This window comes from Aspergillus terreus, genomic scaffold (assembly GCF_000149615.1).
Source record: "Aspergillus terreus NIH2624 scaffold_13 genomic scaffold, whole genome shotgun sequence".
In the NCBI taxonomy this organism is placed as follows: Eukaryota; Fungi; Ascomycota; class Eurotiomycetes; order Eurotiales; family Aspergillaceae; genus Aspergillus; species Aspergillus terreus.
In genome coordinates this window covers 1,074,841-1,097,739 of record NT_165936.1, presented here as the reverse complement: position 1 = coordinate 1,097,739, position 22,899 = coordinate 1,074,841, and the positions used below count along the sequence as shown (strand labels likewise).

The following is a 22,899-nucleotide window of genomic DNA, read 5'->3' as shown; positions in this document are numbered from 1 at the left end:
TTTCGATTGGATCCAAATGATGTTTGAAGCGATAGGTGGCATTGACTCGTACCTGTCTGCTCTGTTTTATGTGCCATCCACTAGCTAACCCCGGCCATAATCTGTCTGAGAATCTTCTAAGTTTATCTCTTGCGAGGCGCATTCACCGACTACGTGTTCCAGTCCAATACGCTTACAAGTCAGCCTCATCACGGTGGCGTCCCGTATCCCCCATCTCCAAACACGCCACGGGCGTTTAGAGGACTAAGAAGTTGACACAACAGTGATGGTCAATTTTGAGTGATTTGCTTCTGCGATGCGTGGGAAGCTTTAAAATGGTCAATACCAAGATCGAAGAATTCAGCGAAAAAAAAAAAAAAATTCAGATCCAGCTCATTTTGCTTCAGAATGGCCTCAAATTCCTTCTCAGCACGCCCTTTCACGTCGATCCCTCCATCGTCAGAAGCGGCAGGTGAATCAACGCATCCCTCAACGCAAGCTCCCAGGTCGCCAGCTGAACCATGGCTTGAGGGGGTATTTGTCCCCCATGTCTACGACTTTGTTAGCGTCTTTGGTCCGGCGAACTTCCATGGACCGTCACAGATCCCACCGTTGTACTTGGAGCCCCTCGCAGTAGACCAATCGGTCACCATTGGCCACGGGGCCTCGTTCACTACGTTTAAGAGAGCCATCCCAGCTGCCCCAGAAATGTCAATAACCAGCTCCTTGAACGGGTTATCTATTCGTGCATCTAGACCCCGGGAGACTCGACCCCAACATGTCGTCTACAAAATTGCACGAGTCGCCTTCATGGAGGATGGGACCCCTACACCGCAGACACGTCGTGCCATGAAAGCGGCATTAATGGAACTGTACTCGCTGAGACATCCACCTCTACAAAACCACCCCAACATTGTCAAGTTCCTCGGTCTTGCCTGGGGTGCAAATCACTTTAATCCGTCACATCGATTACCAGTCTTGGTGGTGGAGTTCGCCGATCGAGGCAATCTAGTGCAACTCCAAGAGATGAGAGATTTGGCTCCTGCCGTCAGAAGCCGTCTCGCTATCGACATTGGTGAAGGGCTTAGTATGCTGCACCGCTGTGGGATCATCCACGGGGACGTCAAATCGGAGAATATTCTTATCTTTTCTCATTCGGAGAAGGAATATGTAGCGAAACTCTCGGACTTTGGTTTCTCTATGGTTCGAGAAGCGACGAATGCAGATGTCTACGTAGGTGGAACCAGGCCCTGGAAAGCCCCAGAGGCAAGATCTCCAGTCTCCAGGCATCTCCTCCAGGCTACAGATATTTACTCCTACGGTCTGCTTCTGTGGCGTTTAGCAACGGACGGCCAGGATCCGTTCCGCTTCTGGGTCAGCTCTGCGCTTCAGGGAGAAGCGTATCTCGACGAGCTTGAACAAATCAAAGAGAAGGATCAGCCGGTGCAAAACACTTCACTGGAGAAGTGGTTTATACCCTATATCTTGGCAAAGGGTAAACCTTGTCGAGCAGAGTTGGCCATGGATTCGCTTATTGAAGCATTATCTAAACTTTTAACGGTTCTGGATATGGCTAAGTTGGGATCAGCTCAGACCGGCACCAACTTGTCAACAGCAGCCTGGGAGGCTATCATGCGATCTCTGGAGCTCTGTCTTCAAGCCCCGGGGTCTTCGCAGATCCTGCTTGGGCGTTTCCTGCTGTGGGCACAGGGAGATGTCTTCTACGGGCGGATACCATTCACTCTGAACAACTGTCTCAGCATCGATCCCACGAAGCGAGACTTGCATGAAGCCCTCAACACGCTCACAGGTCATAGTCGACCACAGCTAGGGTACGTATATCTTTTCTAGTAATAATATGGTAGGGATCTGCTTATATATCCTTGCTTGAAAATAGACCCGGCATAAATGACCAAGACATCTTTCTCCGTATGGGCTACGATGTAAGTATCCTGCAATTTTCCAGGGTGTTGATGGTGGCTAATAATCTCCATATCAATACAGCATCACATTCTATCCTGGCAGCAGATGAGAGACCTTCAGCCGGCAGTCCAATCCTTTGTGTTCAACTGCTTCCGTGCTAAAGTTGAGGAAACTTTATCCGCGCAGCAGATCAATCCGCCCGACTGCTTTGTTCTCACTTCCTACTATATCAATGGCTATGGTACCCCTGTGAACATCAAAGAGGCAGAGCGCCTTATCCGGCTGTGCTCAAATCCCAACTTCAACCACCTTCCTTCGCGCGCATATGTATACCGCATCTGGAAACATCTCGATCCAGAATATATTCCAAATGATGCCATGATTGGCAACCTAGAGGTGATGGCATTGCAGGGTTCACGAATGGCTGCTCTTGACCTCAAGGAAGTGGCGCCTGACAGATATGCTGAGGCTGAGTCTCGCATCCGTGACATATTGGCCGGCGTCGGAGCAAACTTCTTCCATGGGAACCAGATGCTGGGTGGTTTCACGTATTGGCAATGGGTACGCACATTTGACAATCAAGAAGTTCTTGTTCAAAACCTGAAGGAGTTCGACCGGATCAGCGATTACAGAGTGAACAAGCGGGGAGACCGTATATTGCACCTGGCAGCTTGTGCTGGCCGAATACAGGCCATCAAACCCCTTTTGGACACCTTCTCAGTTCTCACGATTGATCAGCTGAACGATAAAGGAGAGACGGCGCTGTTATGTGCCTGTCGAGCTGGACAGGTGGCCACGGTGCTTGGGCTACTCGAACTGGGTGCAAACGCTTCCGTTGTCGCCCCTAATGGAGAAACCTGTCTACATTGGCTCGTTTCTTTCAAGGATGATGACATTGATATGGTCGGAGGGGCACTGGTTGAAGGAGGCGCCGACCTAAGGGTTTTTACGCGTGAAAAGGTCGCGTACTCTGTTTTTAGGGCTACAGTGGAGGTCGATCGCCAGGTTCCAGGCACGCCTCTCAACTGGGCCGTACATCACAACCGGGCACGCATTGTTAAGTTCCTCTTAGGCAGAGCATCAGATGCGCGGATTTGTCTCGACCGTGCGACTAATCTTGTGGAGCCCTCCCCACTGGAATATGCCGCTTACTATCATCATGTCGAATGCCTGGAGTTGATGACGGAAGCACTCGACCAAGCAGATGTCACCTATACTCTTGGGTCCATTATCCAAGCCGGCATACACTCTGCAGATACATTTTCAATGATTCTTCGGCATGGTGCAAGGTATAAGGAACAATTGCAGAGGTTCTTGGACTTCTGCCTACGAAAATCAAAAGATAAAGTCTTCATACCGGGAATTGGAGGATTTGACACCCATTTACTCTACTACGCCGTCAGCGAGTGCCACGACGAAGTCGTCGAGTATCTATTATCTGAAGAGGTTAAGAGCTTGGTTGAATCGTTCCATATCAAGTCCGAGGCTAGCCAGTCCCGTCTTGGAGTGTATAACCCAGGCGATATCAATCGACCCGCGCAAGAACACCGGCGAACACCAGTACTGGAGGCGATCCGGTGGAATCGAAAGTCCCTCGTCGAGCTTCTAATCGCGAACGGTGCCGATTTGAAGGCAGCAGCCAAGAACCCTTTCAGCGATGAAATGAACTGGACAGGCTTTCACATCCTCGCTACTGCCGGGCACAATACGGACTATTCAGAGCTGGTGTCGTTCCTTATCGAAGCCGGCATGCATCTCGGTGTTCCCAGTAGCACCGAGAGCGTACCCCATCCGCCAGAGAATCCCTTCCTAGTTGCTGTCCAACACAATGCTTTCAATCTAGCCTCTACATTTCTCGAACACGGCACAGATCCCAACGCCTTGAGCTTTAGTTCCGGGTTGCTTTCTCTGGAATATCCCACCACTGTCCTCGGACATATCGTTGCCGCTTCGTCACAGCACACAATACCACGTCTAAGGTATATTCTCGAGCAGTGTTCACATGGCAACGCTATAGAATTCATCGTGGAGCCCTCCCGGCAATTGAGCGTGCTTCATCGCGCCGCATGGGCACATAAAGGCATATTGCATCGAGCGCCATATGGTTCGCGTGGTAGCTATTTATCCAGAGATGAGTACGACATGGTCGTCAACCGGGATATCATACGCGAACTTTTGCAAAGGTGGGGAGATGCAGAAGATCATTTGAATGCGCGCTGCCAGATTCATAGGAGAACCGCACTTCACTTGGCTGTCGAAGCGGGAAATCTCGAGGGAGCCGAGCTCCTGTTGGAGAAGGGAGCGGATTTGTCCGCCTGCGATGATCTAGGACTGACCGCCGTGGATCTGGCGGTGAAGTTACTGAATGAGTCGGGTGACCGGCACTCTGAGGACGAGAGCGTATATGCTGCTATGATTACCTTGCTTATGGCAGACTGATAGATAATTTAAGGAGGACAGCTTCACCGTTGAGCTTAACATGATACACTGTGGCTCTAGATAGTACAATATTTCTGTTTTATTAGATATTATAAGCGAGATTATCTGAACTTTGAATAGGAACAACAGCGAGCTCATATAATGGGATATCAGATATCAAAACCTAACTTCGCCCTGGAAATGGGTGGTCTTGGTCAAGACAGACTGCCACGCTGAAGCAAAAACGTGTAAATCTTGAAATATCAAGGCTTAGACTTTTGCTCGACTACCTTGGGCGATAGGGTGATGATCACATCATGACAGAAGGTATCGCCTATGAGGAACCGGAGGCGGAACTCGAGCATGCCAAAACCGCTGATTCCGGGACCGTCCCCGGTGGGTCATTCCTGCCCGAAGTGCAATGAGTGCTCCAGACTGCTGAATGTATTTTGCAGGCTGGTGATGTATTTTCCAGATAAACAGCACTCACGCTAATCACCACCTGATCCAAGCGGCATGCATCACCCATCACCAGCAAGGGCACCCACCCGGGTATTGACCGCGTTCAAGCCACACACCAGCCGGTTCGTAGTTGGGTGGATGACCACCAGCGGACCCCGGCTGTTGTATGTTTTACTTTTTGGTAGATAGTTCTTGTTTTTATGTGAGCAGTCGACACCCTAAGTGCTACGCGGCGCCGACTGATCACTGCAAGTGCGAAAGGGGAGAGAATTTGCTCACGCAACATCTGTAGTAGGTGGGCGTAAGTAGGTTGGTACGGAAGGGAGACGTCGATTTGGAAGCTTTGTTCTTGGTGGGTGTCTCGCCTATCTATTCACTCGAATCCACCGCTCTGGAAGATAACAGATTATCAAACAACGCATTCGACATGATAGCATTCTTATCACGAAGCTTTGCGGCCGTCTCTTTCCCATATATAGGGGCTTTGCACACCTTCTGCCGGTGTGGATTCCCAGCGCCAGCATGGTCTTCCACAGCAGCAAGGTCCTTGGGCATGAATCCCAACTGCATCATCACAGTCCCCTGGTCCCAGGTGATATGCTCGTGGTATAGCCGGTCACCCCGGATGTTGACGACAGCCATGAAGGGAATTTCGAGCTCGCGATGCGTGGGAGCAATTCCGGGAATGCTAGGCCAGAATGAGCACGGGGCATGCGAGAAAGTGACCGTGACGGTGCAGGGAAAAAGAGATCTTACAGCCAGTCTACCTCTGTATCATGTTTGAATTTGAAGAGAAACTCGTCGACAATCCGGTCGATGCCGATTGTGCGGCTGATTAATTCCAGGGTTGTGCTTGCAGGGTTCTTCCAGATGAAGTGGTCCCGATAGAAGGCTGTCAATTTCTCGCGGCCGATTCCACCAGTGAGCTATGGGTCGTTAATACTGTCTATCAACCCATGCCGCCTACGGCCATATGCGGGGGTTGGGACTCACCGTTGGCACATGATTTACATACGGCTCCTGCACCATCGTGCTCATCGTATGCTCCACCGATCGATTCTCAAACTCATAGTAAGTATGCTCATCCCAGATCTGCTCGAGATCGAACCAAGGCCCGCCCATCTTCTCTTTCAGAAAGGTAAGATTGCGCGTATGTGAGATCGCTTCAGCGTTGTAGTGGAAGCTTGGTTGAAAGGGGAGGCTGAATGATGCGCTGTCTGTCTCCGGGTAGGAATATTGCATGAGGAGGTCTTTATTACGCTGTAGGTTGCTTGGGGATCTTTCTTTGCCAGCCAGGTGATGAACCGTAGGGACTGTGGTCACCGGAAGGGCTGTAACGTCCGCGATAGTCGCATAGACGATGGCTGCTTTGAGGCCATGAATTTTGGAGAGGATTGGGGCTACCTGGGACCAGGAATGAGGGCCGTATGCTGCATGGATTTAGCTCATTGTACTCCTCGTGTAAGGAAAGGTGAGTCGCAGATATACCAATCAGCCCAATCCGATCTCTCAAATCACAAGCAGGATTCTCATTCAGTAGCTTCACAACATGAGAAAGTAACTCTTCTGCCCGGCTTGGGCTCTTCAAATAAGAGGGATCAATTGCAGCGACTATATAGCTTTCTTCTGCCCACTTCATCAATGGCGAGGGTATGCCATTCTCTATAGATAGAATTGGTCGCTCAAGACCCGGAAGGAGCAGAATCAGACCAGGCCCGGTACCTCGTCTGGACAATGGGAGCAAAAGAGAGACTCCAGGCAGAGGATGGGTTAGAACAGGTTGTGGGAGAGGAGGAACTGGTGGGAGAGAAGTATACGAAGCCATGTTGAGACGCGAGGGTAGCTTGCTTTACTTGAAGGCCACGATGACCAAGGTCGGTCTCTTTATAACAAAAATCGGAAAAGGCGTTATCTTCGACGCTGTAGATTGGATGTAACATGGATGGTATGGGCATCGGGAGCGGAGTTGTCCACGGCAAGATAATCGGATCGGCTCAGATTCGGGTGATGCACTGTCGGAGTTGGTACCCCGAAGCGCGTTCCACCGAAGACCTACAGATTGGAACAACTCCTTGATTTATAAAGGTACCTATAATAATTAAAAAATTATTCGTCTGGCCAGACATTCATCCATAAGCTATAAAAACAAGATAGGAACAACACCATCTCAACCCTACGCCACCAATTGCAACACCTTGCCTACAATGTCCGACCTACAGAACGTTCGCCCCATGTTCGACCTTGCAGGTCGCAACTACATCGTCAGCGGCGGCGCCCAAGGCATTGGGTTCGCCGTGACACGCGCTATCTGCGAGATGGGCGGCAACGTGGCGGTTCTTGACATCCAAGAGTCGCCTGTGCCCGAGTTTCATTCCTTGGGACAGCTGTTCGGGCGACAGCCGATATACATCCAGACTGATGTGCGTTACGAAGCTAGTATCAACCAAGCGTTTGAGAAAGTTCTCGCTGCCTTTGGGACAGTGCATGGATTGGTACCGGCCGCTGGAATTGCCATCGACAAGCCTTTTGTGGACCAGACCTGGGACGAATTTACTCGGATCAATGAGATCAACGTATGCTCCAACAATAATCCCCTCTAGGCAACATATATCACGATTTGTTCGTGTGCTAATGTTTACAGGTCCGTGGCACATTCTTTCTTTCTCAATTGGTAGCCAAGCACCTCCTCAAGCAAAACCAAGGCGGAAGCATGGTTCTCATCGCCTCTCAATCGGCACATATCGCCCTCCCAGGTTACCGGATGGCGGCCTACAACGCCTCCAAGGGCGGTGTCTTGATGTTATCCAAGGCACTGGCTGTGGAACTCGCTCCACACAATATTCGTGTGAACACCATCTCGCCCGGCTTTGTGGACTCGGATATGACTCGCTCGGTCCGAGAGCTAAAAAGCCAAATGGAAGGGGAGCAGATGTGGCTCGCGCCTCCGATGAGGCGGCTTAGTACACAGAATGATTTGACTGGTGCCGTGGTGTATCTTTTGAGTGATGCGGCCAGGTTTACGACAGGGGCAGATATTCCTATCACGGGGGGTCTGCATGTGGGGACGATTGATGGGTTGATTCAGTATGAAAGGAAAGACTGAGAGTGAGGTTTATACTGTCGGAGCGGTTCAGGGATAGATAGTACATGTTTATAATATCTGTATTCAGCACGACCTTGCATACAACTCGACTATAGTACTCCAAAAGTTCACGAATAGCTGCACAGTGACAAAATATGCTCAACTCCTTCTTGACTCAGCCAAAATTATGCCCTTCAGGATAGCTCATCAAATTATCCAAGCACGGATCGAGAAACATGCGCAGGATTTCATTATCCCCAGCTCCAGGACCCCAATCCCACTGCCTAGTAAAGTCGTCCATCAGGAAAGGCTCAACCTGGCTCTGTCCATCAACGGTAGCATTGGTTCCCCCAGACTGCGGAGACGAAGGGAACATTCTCTGTGTTTCAAACCAGCCACCTTCCCGGCTGCTGCTTCCCACGTCAAAAGACAGGATCTTCTCAACTCGCGATGACCTGCGGCGGGGCTGATCGGACTGCCTCTGCCGTTCGTGGGCATCGATGGCGTCGGCAAATTCGTTGAGAATGCAATGGTATTGCCTGGCCTGCGGACTGGTCTGTCCAAACCCGGCCAGAAGTCGACCGGCGGATTGAAACGCGTGACGAATGCTGGACCGTTGTTTATGCGGCCAGAGAAGGGAGAATCCCAGCACAAGTCCGCTGGAAAATAACCAAGCTCTATAAGCGACTCATCAGTGTTTCCTGGCCTCCCAAGTGGGTGAAATGTCCTGGTCTTACTTTAAGATGCACATGTTGCCTAATAGAGAATTGGCTTGAGCGGCGTCTTCACACATCTGTATCATCAGCAGTGCGGCCTCCGTGCACATGGTCGCCAGTTCGGTCTCCCGTTCATTGACACTGTCCGGAACCTTCTGCCCGCGGATATGAGGAATGATCTGGCTCACTAGGAATTGCCTCGTGACCTGAATCACCGCATAATAGTAGATACAAGCCAGATGGATCTTCCCGATGATAGCCCGATTAGTCGCCAGAGTTGGCAGCTCCAGGTGGCTTGCAAGACTCTGCTGCCGCAAATGAGCCGGCAGATTACCGCTCCATTTCTGGAGCTGCTGGATGAATTCCTCCGCATCATCGATGTGGATCCCTTCGTTCTCGGTCGTCTTGTTGACCACGGACTGGAGGACAGACACCACTTCGTACGTCGCGCATAACGTCGCGTAGTTTGGGCAGATTTCGCCGTCCAGAAATTCTCGCTCGTCGCAAATGATGGGAGTGTTGCCTGGTCGACCGAGTATTGTGTTGCAAATCAGGTCCAACACTCGAATGCTTTTGCATGTCTGAAGTCTTGGACAAGTCCAATGTTAATGCGTGGTCAATACTCACAGGAAGGAAATTCTCACCTTGCCTCTCTCTTCTCAATGGGAAGATGCTGATATTTTTCGGGTAAATGCAGTCCAAGAATCATGGACATGTTGGATGCAACCCCAATATACATCAGTGCCGCATTACGGTTGCACGCACCGAGCATGTAAAACGCCATTAGGACAAAGGCCCGGGCCAAATCGACGGTTGGTGCTTGCAGCATGCCCGCAAATGCAGCACGTTGGGCCCGTGTAAAGTACGGAACCGCCAGGCAAAGCTCATGCTGAGCTGCAGCGGCCTGAGCGCCAATCGCAATCATCAAATCCAGCAGGACATGCTGATTTACTTCTGGATCCACAGTGTCCTCCGGCGAGGGAGGACATTGAACCTGTGGATTGGAGCAAGCGAGGATTCTCTCAACATCATTCTCGGTGAATAGATCCAGAATCCCACTCGACTGATTTACTCAGCGTTTCACCCCGAAAGCATCAGAAAAACAGGGCAACTCACAGCATGTAAATAGGACCCAACGAGCCTCCTTTTCTGACTATCGTCCAGAACCTCCTTCGGCGGGGTCAAGGACCGTGGTATGTCTGCCTCGAGCATTCGTTTTGTTCCTGGGTTTTCGGTAAAACTGTTGGGCTCGACATAGGTCCGCCATGTCTGCTGCAGGAACTCCAAGAATGATATTGCGGCGGTGCTGCCAAGGAAGACTGGATACCCCATGGGGTTGATTCTCTTAGCTAACCCTTTCCGCCTTGATGAGTAGACGGGCTAATGGCTAACCTCGTTCATCCTGGGACGTCCGTAGCATGATCGACCGCGTCGAAAGATCACCCGGAGTGGAATGAGGACTCTCAGATAGAGCATCTCCCGGTGGTGCCATCTGCATGATGCGTGCGGCTCTAATTTAATATCCACGCATACAGCATACATCGGGGTGTGGAGCGGCAGTGGCGCCATACCTTCTCCTTGTCCACCACGTCTACCCTCGCTGCACTTCTGCCTTGCGCCGAGAAGACGCAGAGCGCTGCCCGGTCCTTACTAACACATTCCTGGCACGGATGCCGCGCATCACATCTTTTCTTCGACACCCTGCACTGGAAGCAGGCTCTTGCGCACCTTTTGCGGTTTTCTGGTCTCACGCGCGGACGGGGCATTAAGGGTGGAGTTCTGGAGTATTGATAATTGTCGGGCTGGGAATGGATGAGGGATCCGACGAGAGAACGGATGCGAGCCGTCCTGTTCACCTTATAGGGAGCCGTAACCGATCCGAAGTGTGCAGTTTCCGACGGAAGTTGGCCGAACGATAAGCTACCCCGCTTATCCAGTGCACCAGACGAAGGCCCAAGAACTCTGGGGCCGTGATAAGTGGAAGTTAATCTCGATAAGCTATCTATTAAGTCCCAGTGCGGAGATGGGAGCCATCCGACAGCTTGCAGGCAGGATGGTGAATTTAAAAACGGGTTCCTGGCCGCTGAGGAGGTTTGTCTAAACAAAACCGCACTGACTGTGAACGCAGTGAGTGATACTATAGAAAGCGAAACGAAAACATGTCTGACTCTGAGCGTCTGTATGACTTGGTGGTGGTGGGAGCAGGTATAGTCGTAATCATACCCGATTCATAGTACTGCTGCTGACGATATACAGGATGGTTCGGCATTGCAGCCGCCAAGTCATACATTGAGCTCCATCCCCAAGACCAAGTGCTGGTGCTGGAAGCCGAAAAGACGTGTGGCGGTACCTGGTGTGAAGAGCGCCTCTACCCAGGACTGAAATCAAACAACATGGTCGGATCTTACGAGTACCCCGACTATCCCATGGATCACAAAGTATACGGAGTGAAGGAGAACGGGCATATCCCGGCGGCCACCCTGCACAGATACCTCACCGACTATGCGCGCCATTTTGGTGTGCTTGCTCGAACCGCCTTCAACACCACTGTCTTGTCCATTGAGCCCATGGGGCCAGACGGCTGGTCGATTGTTACATCCAGCGGCGGCAAGGAAGGTCGCTTCTGCACAAAAAAGCTCATCATGGCAACGGGACTTACTTCCGAGCCCAACATGCCGACCTTCCCCGGCCAAGAAGAGTTCAATGCCCCCTTGTTCCATGCTAAAGACTACTGCCGTCAAGCCCCTGCCACCAAGTCCGCCAAGAATGTTGTGGTCGTCGGTGGTGCAAAGTCCGCCTTCGATATCGCCTACGCCTTTGTCCAGCAAGGCGCCCAGGTGGACTTGGTGATCCGTCCCGATGGGAATGGGCCCGTCTGGCTCTCGCCTCCGTTTGTGACCCCCTGGAAGCGGAAGATTGAGGAACTCCTCCACACCCGCCTCGTGACATGGTTCAGTCCCTGTCCGTGGGGCAACGAAGATGGCTTCGCCCCTGTGCGGTACTTCCTGCACCAAACCGGCGTCGGTCGGTGGCTGGTACATAACTTCTGGCACGCGCTGGGCTCCGATATCATCGCCCGGAACGAATACGACTCCCACCCGGAGACCCGCAGGCTCAAGCCATGGTGCTCTCCGTTCTGGGTCGCCAGCGGGCTCAGCATCCATAACTACGAGACCAACTTCTTCGACTTGGTGAAGAACGGCGCCATCCGTGTCCATGAAGCCAACATCGTCCGGCTCCGCGAGAAGGAGGTCCACCTGTCAACCGGCAAAGCCCTCCCCGCAGACGTGTTGATCTGCGCCACGGGGTGGAAAAAGAGCTCCTCCGTTCAGTTCTTGGACTGCGAATTGGGCATTCCCGGTACCGACGACGAGCGTGCCGCCCTCTATCAGAAAGCCGACGAGAAGATCCTCGCCGACTACCCCGATCTGGCCTCCCAGCCCGTTCTCCGCTACGAGCCGAAAGCGGTCGACCCACTCCGCCTGTACCGCTTCATGGTTCCCATCGCCTCGTACCGGCAGCGGAACTTTGCCTTCGCGGGCGCCGTCTCGACGGTAAGCACGTCCACCTGCGCAAGTATCCAGGGACTGTGGATCTCCGCCTTTTTCGACGGGCTGCTGGAGCGGGACGCCGCCACCCCGGCAGAGGCGGCGGAGGAAGCCGTGCTGCATTCCCAGTGGTGTGTTTGGCGCTATCCTAGCGGCTACGGGCATTCCCTCCCGGACATGGCGTTGGATGTTCTACCGTACTTTGACTTGATGGTGCGGGATCTGGGGTTGAGACACCATCGCAAGACGAGCCCTTGGGCGGAGCTGATAGAAGCATATAAACCGCGGGACTATATGAAGCTCATGGAAGAATGGAACGCCTTGAGGTCGCGGGATGGGGATGGTGGGGTGAAGACAGTCGCTCTGTGATTTAGGTACATGTGGTTCGAGGTTAGTATATAAGGGACTTTGATTTGCTTAAGTATAGTCGTTAAATAATGAATGTATGTTTAACCTGCAACATAATGGTCATCTCAATCTCCGCTAACATGTAATGGACGTTGCAAATATTTATCTGAACAACAAGACTACTGCGCAGCGCGAATTAGTACTATGCAGAAGCACTCTTATATATCCGTGCCGGGTTCTTCTACCTGAATATGTTCTAGTTGGATTCATATTGGGAGCACCAATCTCTCGATTCTCTCTTGAAGACGAGGAACTATATCATAATATATGTTAGATGATTGGCTTTGAGCAGCAAGATACCTACCGAGCATAAATCTACGAGCACCTCGGTGTCTGCGTTTCTGGTCCTAGTTAGTGAGCCGGTCGCGGGACAGAGCTGGGGGCGGGTGACTGGGGAGGTTGTCTTATTCCTGCTGCCTGCAGTAGTGCCAACACTAGGCTTGACTAGTTACGACCACTCGATGCACAGTCAGCGTATGCAGTGTCAATGGCCCCCACGCGATCGCTGTTGAGTCATAGTGGTGTACCCAATAATGTCCCATACGGCGCTGAGCCTCAACCCCACAAGGCACCGCCTGGACTACTTAAATATCACGTCCTTCTCACATCCACTCCTTCTTTTCTCTCCAACACATCGAAGACGAACATCAAAATGGCCTCGTCAGAGTACTCACAAACGCTGCAACATATCACCGATGCGAAGCTCGAGGAGCTCTCCATCAAGCGCCAGATATTCCTGGAGCGCAAAGCGTACGCCCTGCAGACAGCCGAGTCTCTAGACTCGCCGATAGCGAAGATCCGTGCCCTCGCCGATGGAGTCAAGTCGTGCTTCAACATCACCGTTAAAAACGGCCGCGTGGTGGTGGGTTCGAGTAATATTCATCACCGACAACTCGAAGTAGCCCTTGCCAACCTCGACCGGTTCCTCAAACAAGCCGAGTATGATCCTGCAATCTCGCCAGATATGACCGAGCGCTGGCGTCAGTCGCTACTCCGCTATCTTGACATCCAGACCCTCAAATACGAATACGCGACGCTCTTCGCCCAGCTCACCATGGAGTGGTTGTCGGTCAAGAAGAACCGGAGCTCACAGCCCCTGGCTGCGTCTCAGGACGACTTTGAGAAGCTCGCGAGCACTGCCAAGATGGAAGGCCGACAGGCGTGGGAGAAGGTCGTGTTCACTCCTGCTGGCCATGACGCTGAGACTATCACTGCTTTCCTCACAGAGCTCTTTTCTGGAATCGGCCCCCCTGAACAGGAGGGAGAGACAGATCAAGCACGAAGCGTGGAGAAGACGTTACGCGCACTCCGGGACAAAGTTGCAGCCTTCGAAAACGATCTCTCCCTGGGACAGATTACGTTTGGAACTCTCAACTGGGTGATCAATGGGCTGCTGAATTCCGACTTGGTGACGGACAAGCAACGGGCGGTCTTGCGAGGATTCCAGAAAGACGACACCGTCCTAACGGAGTTGGCCGACGTGCTCAACATGCGGCTGGCCGGCCTACATGCGTGGACATGGGGGTCTGCTGTCAACGTCGAGCAAAGACGCCAGATGAATGGGACATACCAGATCCGCATGCATGAAGACCTCATCCAGGCGATATTCTTGCAATACCTCGGTGTCAGGTGGTCCGTATTTTTCAAAAGCGCCCTGCATGACTTCCGAAAGACGCGCTATTACTGGAAAACCCTGCGATCCCAGGTCCCGGCCATCGATAAAAAGCGTCGCGAGTTCTTCCTCGACAAATGCAGTGATAAACCCAGTGTGCAAATCACCAAGGAATCCATTCATCGACAGGCGTATTTTGTCTCGCAGCTGCTCGATACCGAGTTCCAAACCCGAAAGCAGGAGGAAGGCGAAGAAGAGGCCTCCTCTTGGGGCCACGCCAAAAGGCGCCGCACAATGCAGACCGCACGCATAGTACAATCACCGGCGGGAGCGATGAGATTCCGCAAAGCAGCCAATCCCGCTGAAGAGGAGGAATTAGCAGAATCTGATGAGGACATGGGTTTTGGTCTGTTCGACGACGACAAGCACGTCACGGCTCACGACCCGGATGCCACCTACGATGACATCTGGGGCGCGAGCGTGAAGTCACCCGCCAACCAGTCGCAGGCCAAACAGAACCTGTTACTCCTCTTGAGCGCAGACACCATCATCAACAGACGGCTCCATGGGGAGATTACCTGCTTCCGGGCCCAGTACGAATCCCTGTATCCGAGTCTGCCTCACTCCACGATTCTGGCAGTCCTCGGCTTCCTCGGCGTATCGGAAAAGTGGCTCAGCTTTTTCGAGAAGTTTCTCGCTGCGCCGTTGAGGTTTATGGATGAGCCCGATGCGGAGCCGCGAACGCGCCGACGGGGAACCCCGGGGTCGCACGTGTTGAGTGAGGTATTTGGCGAGACCACACTCTTCTGTCTTGACTTGATGATCAATAAGGAATGCGACGGCGAGCTACTCTGGCGAGTCAACGACGATATGTGGTTCTGGTCCCGCAATCAGGAAACATGCGTGACCGCGTGGAAGGCTATTCAGCGCTTCAACGAAACTATGGGCATTTCCATCAGCGCAGACACCAGTGGCGGTGCCCATATAACTGCGGAGAAAACGGGGCCGAAATCGACCCTCCACCCTGTCCTACCGAAGGGCAAAATTCGATGGGGAATGTTGTACCTCAACGCCGAGTCTGGAAATTTCGAGATCGACCAAGAAATGGTAGACGAGCATATCAAGGAGTTGCAGCGCCAGCTGAACGACAAGCAAGGCAGCATTTTTGGCTGGATCCAGGCCTGGAACTCTTACGCATCCACGTTCTTCACTTACAACTTTGGGATGCCGGCGAACTGTTTCGGTCAACGACACGTCGACATGATGTTACAAACGCATGAGCGGATTCAACGCAAGATATTCTCTCTGGGTCCGGAAGGAGGTAAAGGGGACAGCAGCGTGATCACTTACCTCCGTGACACAATTCAATCACGCTTTGGAACGGAGAATCTCCCCGATGGATACTTCTTCTTCCCGATCGACCTCGGAGGACTGGAGCTATCCAGCCCATTCATCAACCTCGTTGCCCTCCGTGATTCGATCGTGTCCAACCCCGACTCCCTGCTCGACGATTTCTTCGAAGCAGAGAAGAGCGCATACGCCACCCTCAAGCGACGATACGACGAAAAGGATAAAGACCGCCTTAGCTACCAACGTGGTTATCGCCCTGAAGATGCGGACCACTTCATGTCGTTCGAGGAATATACCCGTCACCGGGAGTCTCTGGACTACGGTTTCCAGCACCAGTTGGTGTGGGTCTATGATCAACTCTTGAAGCGGCCGCAGCAGGAGGAGATCTGCCAGGATGTCTCCGGACCCGTCACTTTAGGTCTTGGTCAGCTGGCTCTGCAGCTCAATTTATCTGGGATCCGGTCGGACTGGAGGATGATGTCGTCCTACTGGAAATGGCTGTCGCAGCTGTATGGGCCGGAGATTGTGGATCGATTTGGTGGGTTCAATATCGTCGACCCAGGGTTGTTGCCCATTGGGCTGGTGAGCCAGTTCCGCAGTGGTAGGGTCAGTTGGACGGAGGAGTAAGACGCATTGTGATGGGAGTGATTTTGGAGCTCTTTTTGATTGTCAGGTAATGCTCATGCGGTGAAAAAAGGTGTCAACCTACATATCCTGCTACTACCTACCTACCTTCCTGCCTGTAGAGGTGGTTATGATTATAAAAGGCTTGGTGGTGGCTCGCATTCCATGCTTTTACAACTAGAGTCATTTCCTAACATCCAGCAATAGAGCGGAGACCTGGACGAGTGTAGACTCCAACTCGACACTCTGACTAGTGAATTCCTACCTGGTATACTGTTGTCTATTAAGACCAGAGCGGGATTTAGAAGTCTGGTCCACCTCCTTTTGCCTCTCTCGTAGAATACCCCAATAAACGTAGTTTAGAGTGCGTAACCCTTATGGCTACATAGTTAGGAGGGACTTGTCACTTGACGCTTTCTGCCTATTGAACAATGGCAAGGTGCATACGCCAGGATGCTCGATTGTTTTACAAGGAGACATAGATAGACAATCAAGATAGGCGAAAGCAGCAATATTCCAATAATGCTGGTAACTATAGAACATTGAGACAGAAGTCGGACTAGCTCATGTGGCTATTACCAACAAGCCGGCGCAATCTTATTGTGAGGCATCCTTCTGTACTAAATATATATATCCGTCTGAATGAACGAAATGCAGTGCCTTCAAATTAAAATATAAGAGAAAAATAGCTGCTCTTCTACAATGAATAAGAGGCCTGATACCTAGTATACGGTACACCTCCATTTGCCACGCCTGGATATATTAGCTAGAATGCTATTCAATACCTATTACCTACCCAAGTTTACATCTAGACATAATCTGTCTTCCTATATCATTCTACCTTTCCATTGAACTGACACATACGACCACAGGGTGTGGAAAACAGGGCTTCCCGTCCGCTCAGCCGTACTTAAGCCACACGCCGGCCGGTTAGTAGTTGGGTGGGTGACCACCAGCGAATCCCGGCTGTTGTATGTTTTTATTTTTTTTTTATTATTTGGGTAGCACCCAAGGTTTGTAACGGAGTTCGACCATATCTACCACTATTAGGATCGGGATTCAACAGTCGCTTGATGTCGGCCTGCGTTCCGCAGCCCACCTTTTTCCAACAATTTCAACACGTAGTACACTACAATCCACCATTCCGATGGCTCGCTTTCACCCCGACCAGCTCGACTTAGGGAACGCTCAAGCGAGTCTGCAATCCTCCTCCAGGGCTGTCGATACTCTTGCTTCATCTGATTGATAGCCGTTCTTTTCCACCGCAAGTATTTCCCATGTATTATGCCGACTATATATCTCAGGTTGAAAACGACCAGGTAAGTCGCAGCTGACACAGACACCATGGTGCAGGCCAGCGCCTTGTAACTGAATTCGTTTGTTGTGCTCCAGAGAGACTAAACGAGTTAGAAAGACCAGGTGAGCGTCGCTGCGAACTTGCAGAACAGCTTACGGTGCAAAATGATAATGGCAAGTAGAAAATGCTGACGAACGTTAGAAGTTGGACATTCTCTCCCAGCCGTGTCGATGCCCTGGCGCCTAGAATACTGCTGGCCAAGAACACCTGTTCGCATCGGTTAGCCACGAGCTAGGCCTGTTATTTACAGGAAGGCGAGGGGCTCATTCCTTACCCCTTCACGTAGAGCCAGTGCTCTAGACCTCTGGTCCTTGAATCCGTTTTGCATATAACGGAGCTTGTTGCGCATCTCGTTACATCTCTCGATTTTCCCGCATAGTTTGTCTTTGTCTGCTTCGGTCCACACTTGGCCCTTGTCTAATGACGGCCTGATAAAGTGGTCCAGATAATTATCCCACGCAATTATGTTTTGTTCAATCATGCTATGAACTTCGTAAAGGGTATTGACAATCCAAGAGAATTTGAGCGACTGGGAGCAGACTTCATCATCTAACAACAGGTCATTGTGCAGTAGGGGATTGAATATTTCAGCACCATTGGTGAACAGGTAGTCGATGTGCGATTTAAGACTCTGAAAGCCGTGCCAGGACCGTAGCAGTCCGATTGTGATCAGTCTGACCATGGTGATCTGCAACTTATCGACCTCATCATCATATGCTTGTTGTTCTGGGAACTTTACCGAGTGCGGAAGCGATGCCATCACCAGGATCGTCCAATATTTCTGATTTTCGGCCATTTCGTGGAGGCTAGGATATTCCTGTAGTGCGCTCTGCCGACTATCTTCGGGGATACCATAGACCTGCTACCGGTCAGATCTAACCAGTCGTTTCCAATTTGGCGTCATGTGCACAAAGAGACGGTTAGCAAGGCATAGGTATTACCGTAAAAGCTTCCTGGAGGAGCGTTCGTGGCGATGCCCACTTTTCCGTGCCGTACAATACTCCGTTTCTCAGACCTAAATGCGTATTCGCTCTTGGTGGGTTATGATCAGACATCTCTGCTACTTCAAACCACGACACTTGAAATGCATATCCGCTGGTCAAAGTATGGTCGGCGATACCAAAGGTACCTTGAAGGTGTTCCCCGATCAGCCAATCAACCGAGCTGTCAAACAGCACGGGGATCTGAGCTTGTTGGGTCTGTTCAAATCCTTTCCTTGCACGGTACCACATGCCGCTCGGTCTATTAAGACCACCGGTGCGGTCCAATGCAGAGAGACCTTCTAGTACACTAGCGACCCATCAGCGACTCCCGCGCGACGAGTGGATAATGTCGCAGGTTCCTACACAAATCTTCTCCAAGGTGCTTTGACTCGGGGTGGGCAGGTGTGGCACAGTTTGTGGCCAGCCGCATGTGCATGCCACGGCTCCGGCCACTCTACCGCATCGCTGGCGAAGTTTCCACTGGGTACTGGATTTGTATTCAGGTCAAATGATGTGCTGAGGGTGTAGACTTCGAGATTCCCATTCAGGTCAAAATCTTTGATGCATAACTCCCCTGCGCAGTCTTGGAGCTTGCTGATGAAATCGAGCATACTTCTGATTTCTTGCTCGTCATCCGTATTAACTCTAACAATTAATCGGTGATCGACAGGGGCTGAAGGCAATGATCCCAATGCCTTCAATAACGACTCATGTGCATAAGCGGATGGCCTGTGGAGGTTTGGTTGTCCACAGTTTGGGGGTTCCTGATTAGGGAGAGAAGTGGAAAGAAACCAGGAATCCCCTCTCGGGACGTAGTTGAGAAGTTCAACTGTGTCGTACCGCTGAGAGTGCCAATACCCCATCGGCGAAGATTGCCCATAATGGACTCTGCGTTTGGTGGGAAGCATATTGGACTCTGATCTTGAAGTTTCACTAAATAAGTGTAGATGGTTGAGAGTGCCTAGCTCGCACACTAATGCTGGACTTGGTGTGAGTTCAGGCCCTTTAGTAGCAAGGCTGAGGGTGGAATGACACGTATGCGACCTAAATATATCAAGAAATTTATTGGCAGGCTCATCCAACAATGAAATATCTGGATTCAACGGCAGTGAATAAAGCTCACACGCATGTATACTCACAGTAGACCGTACTAAACCGTTTCAAGGCGGAAGAATGCCGGCAAAGGATAGTTTGTCGTCCTCCAAATACAATTCACGTTATCTTGAAAACCAGAGGACTACCTAGCTAATGTTTGAGAAGCGAATGCTGGAGATTGTCAGCCAGCAACCTCAACTGGTGCCAGCATAGACCCACCATGCAGGTTTGCTCCCCAAGTACGTGGCATTCGAAAAGAGGAGCATAGGCACCAAAGGTACCTGTGATTGGGCAGTGATATTTTGGTGTATAGTCGGTTTTATGCTGTGTTCGGAGCATGATTGGATTGTGAGCTTGGGATGCTTTAGGCGAGGACGCCACGGCGCATAGAATACTGTTCTGTTGTTCGGCGTCAGCGGAGTCCTCACTGCACTATAGCTCATCCTACTATAACTTATATCTCCTTGTGGCTTCCCAGGTTTCATGCTTGCAGCCTTCTCATACGCCTGAGGGAAGAGCTAACCAACATCGCTCCTGAGTTCGGGATATGACAGTTTAAATGAGGCTATCAGATATATAATTTCTCCGATTCCTCAGCATGGGCAGTCCACCGAAGCGGATATGCCCATTCCAGCCACAGAAAGATGGCCCTGGAGAAGCCTCCCCCCAATGCACTCCGCTTCATCAACAATGGCATGTACGAAGTCATTCCCGACGAAGCCCTATGCGACGAACATCCTATCGGCGCTTCCTCTGACGGCCTCTGTCTCCTCTGCCAGCACATGGTGTCGCCGATTTTTCTGGCGGTGCTTAGTGGCAACCTTGGCCCCGGCCGATCCCACTTTAACCACCACCAGTGGGTGCAGCTGAAAAAATGTGCTGCGCGAGACTGTCTTTTCTGCCGATATCTCGTGGCGCACTTCATTGACGGCGAGGCCGAACTGGAACGCTACTCCACAACAGTCTTCTGGGAAGACGGGAATTTTGCGCGCCATCTACGTATTCGCGCGCCAAAGTCCAGTCCCTACGAGCAGGGCCCGCTGGGGCCGTGGGCTATTCGTTACCATACACCGCTAGATCAGCTAGATTATTATGCCAAATGGGCAGCGACGATGTACATCCATCTCCAACCGTGTAAGTGCTTCTGCAGACGTCTTTGGCTACTGTTTTTATCCAACGGTTGACTGACGGGACAAGCGGATGGCCGAGACATCAGCGAATACCTTGACGGTAAGAGCGAGGCATCAGCGCGACGCATCAAGGCCGCCTTGCGCTCATGCTGCGATTCTCATCAATCCTGTGGAACGCGAGACCCTCCTCTCCTGCCGCGTCGGGTCCTCGACGTGCAGGAGATGCGGCTGCACATATCCCAGCCCAACCAGCGCGCCCATTACACAGCCCTGAGCTACTGCTGGGGCGGGCAACAATCCTTCACAACCACAACCAAGACGTACTCCTCATTCCAGGACCGAATTCTCCCTCAGGACGTGCCCCAGACCCTCCAGGACGCCGCCATCGTCACCCGCCAGCTCGATCTCCGCTATCTTTGGATCGACGCTCTCTGCATCATCCAAGACGACCCCCTCGACGTCGCTATCGAAATTAACTCCATGACTGACATATACAAGAATGCAACCGTCGTAATCTCCGCCGAAGCCGCGTCCAGTGCGGGAGAAGGCTTCCTCTCGCAGCGACTTCCTTCTTCCGCCATCGCATTTCCCATAAGTTACTTCTCCCTGTCCACCGAAGACCTGACCGTGTCCATCACAGGACCGAGGCCAGAAGGGAAGAGATATGCATACCTGGTCCCAACAGATCCACGAACCCCAAGCGCCCTCTCCACGCGCGCCTGGATCTTCCAGGAATTCCTCCTCGCCCGTCGCCTCCTGATCTTCACTCCCCACGGCCCGCTATGGATCTGCCAGCAGAATCCCGATTCCTCCTCTGACTTCAGTGTCACTGATCACGAGCAGAATTGGCTCTGGCGCAAATACCGCGACGCAAGACAAGCCCTCTGCGAACTCTCCCAGCCCCCGCCCCCACCCCCAGAAAGGCACCCAACCGCTTTCTACCCGCAGCGCCTGATCTGGTCAAAACTTGTATCCACCTACGCCCCGCTCTTGCTAACCTACGCGCGCGACAAACTCTCTGCGATCGCGGGTATCGCGCGAGAGTTCCACTCATGCACCGGGGAAACCTACGTCGCGGGGCTGTGGGCAACGGACCTCCTTTTGCAGCTGGGGTGGTGGCGCGACGAGCTGCACCACAAGCAGCATCGGGTTCTGGATGCAGAGATGCAGATCGTCCCCTTGCAGGCTGATGTTGATGGCCACGTGCCGAGCTGGTCGTGGGCGAGTCTTCCAGGGAATGTCGCGGGTCTTAATGTTCCACATGCCTATCGGTATGAGGAGGAAACGGCACTGCGAGTGCTGGAGTGGCAGGTCGAACTATTGCATGCAGAGAATCCCTTTGGGGCTGTCAAGGGTGGATTCTTGCGCGTCGAGGGGTTTGTGTTTGACTTGACCTACTTGCATATTAACTGGAATGAGACGTCGGGGACGTTTGCCTTTTTAGATTGCGATGGATCACGGTACTTTCCTCGTGGTAGAGCCGATTTCAAGGGGTTGTTTTTGGGGGAGACTCCGTTAGGGGCGGGGTGGGGAGGTGGCGCGGATGCATTGATTATTGACAAGGTGGAGGGAAAGGGAAATGAGGATGGAGATGAAGTGTATCGTCGAGTTGGACATACATCTTTGTCTTTCTGTGCCGGGGGCCGGCTGCAAACCATGCTGGAGGGATTGCAGATGCGGCGATTGGTTTTGATATGAGTATTTATACAGCAATGCCTGTTAAACTTAAGTGTGCAGCCACTATCACCAGTTGGTATGCTATAAATTGCCGCCGGTCCCGGCACATAGCCCAATCCCATCGCAACTTGGATGATCTTGCTCCGTTGGGCTCGGATGCGACTTCTCATAAAATATGCAAAACACTCATTGCTTCCAGTCGGTGGAGGAGACGCTTTTCCAGAAACGAGAAGGCTTTGGCAAACGTATTAAAGAGACCCTGAATTTGTACTAGGCGATGTATTCACTAACGGTAAGCTACCTACAGTGTTGGCGGTTTACCTGAACATATTCTTAATACCCCCAAAAGACTCAGTCTACTTCCAGTGTGGTTCACAACCGCCGTTGGTGGTTGATTGTCCGTGGGTAGTGTGACATCATCCTCCCCTTGATCTATCTTATAGACTGATGTTGATCCGCTGGTTCCCCAGACTGATTGAGGATTTCAATTGTATCGACCTGACTGAGCGAACGAAGCCCACAGATGCCTTGGTCG

The 22,899-nt window shown here is 51.8% G+C and overlaps 8 protein-coding genes across 8 annotated transcripts; 5 read left to right on the top strand and 3 right to left on the bottom strand.

Annotated features, from left to right (window-relative positions):
* Positions 1–387: 387 nt before the first annotated feature.
* On the top strand, positions 388–4,341 carry ATEG_08892 (ankyrin repeat and protein kinase domain-containing protein; the record flags this gene model as incomplete). Its single annotated transcript, XM_001217477.1, has 3 exons — positions 388–1,811; positions 1,877–1,922; positions 1,984–4,341. 3 exons carry the CDS (start codon positions 388–390, stop codon positions 4,339–4,341), a joined length of 3,828 nt encoding a protein of 1,275 aa, XP_001217478.1.
* An 810-nt stretch (positions 4,342–5,151) lies between these two features.
* On the bottom strand, positions 5,152–6,024 carry ATEG_08891 (uncharacterized protein; the record flags this gene model as incomplete). Its single annotated transcript, XM_001217476.1, has 3 exons — positions 5,152–5,470; positions 5,539–5,708; positions 5,776–6,024. 3 exons carry the CDS (start codon positions 6,022–6,024, stop codon positions 5,152–5,154), a joined length of 738 nt encoding a protein of 245 aa, XP_001217477.1.
* Positions 6,025–6,986: 962 nt separating this feature from the next.
* ATEG_08890 (SDR family NAD(P)-dependent oxidoreductase) lies at positions 6,987–7,885 on the top strand (the record flags this gene model as incomplete). Its single annotated transcript, XM_001217475.1, has 2 exons — positions 6,987–7,355; positions 7,424–7,885. 2 exons carry the CDS (start codon positions 6,987–6,989, stop codon positions 7,883–7,885), a joined length of 831 nt encoding a protein of 276 aa, XP_001217476.1.
* A 712-nt stretch (positions 7,886–8,597) lies between these two features.
* Positions 8,598–10,078, bottom strand: ATEG_08889 (fungal specific transcription factor domain-containing protein; the record flags this gene model as incomplete). The annotated part of the gene is made up of 4 exons (XM_001217474.1): positions 8,598–9,168; positions 9,225–9,643; positions 9,697–9,929; positions 9,973–10,078. The coding sequence occupies 4 exons, from the start codon at positions 10,076–10,078 to the stop codon at positions 8,598–8,600; spliced, it is 1,329 nt and encodes a 442-aa protein (XP_001217475.1).
* Positions 10,079–10,739: 661 nt separating this feature from the next.
* On the top strand, positions 10,740–12,497 carry ATEG_08888 (flavin-containing monooxygenase; the record flags this gene model as incomplete). Its single annotated transcript, XM_001217473.1, has 2 exons — positions 10,740–10,785; positions 10,837–12,497. The coding sequence occupies 2 exons, from the start codon at positions 10,740–10,742 to the stop codon at positions 12,495–12,497; spliced, it is 1,707 nt and encodes a 568-aa protein (XP_001217474.1).
* Positions 12,498–13,188: 691 nt separating this feature from the next.
* ATEG_08887 (uncharacterized protein) lies at positions 13,189–16,189 on the top strand (the record flags this gene model as incomplete). The annotated part of the gene is made up of 2 exons (XM_001217472.1): positions 13,189–16,104; positions 16,172–16,189. The coding sequence occupies 2 exons, from the start codon at positions 13,189–13,191 to the stop codon at positions 16,187–16,189; spliced, it is 2,934 nt and encodes a 977-aa protein (XP_001217473.1).
* Positions 16,190–17,168: 979 nt separating this feature from the next.
* Positions 17,169–18,275, bottom strand: ATEG_08886 (uncharacterized protein; the record flags this gene model as incomplete). The annotated part of the gene is made up of 3 exons (XM_001217471.1): positions 17,169–17,519; positions 17,576–17,686; positions 17,754–18,275. The coding sequence occupies 3 exons, from the start codon at positions 18,273–18,275 to the stop codon at positions 17,169–17,171; spliced, it is 984 nt and encodes a 327-aa protein (XP_001217472.1).
* A 1,926-nt stretch (positions 18,276–20,201) lies between these two features.
* ATEG_08885 (HET domain-containing protein) lies at positions 20,202–22,385 on the top strand (the record flags this gene model as incomplete). The annotated part of the gene is made up of 2 exons (XM_001217470.1): positions 20,202–20,691; positions 20,755–22,385. The coding sequence occupies 2 exons, from the start codon at positions 20,202–20,204 to the stop codon at positions 22,383–22,385; spliced, it is 2,121 nt and encodes a 706-aa protein (XP_001217471.1).
* Positions 22,386–22,899: the final 514 nt, after the last annotated feature.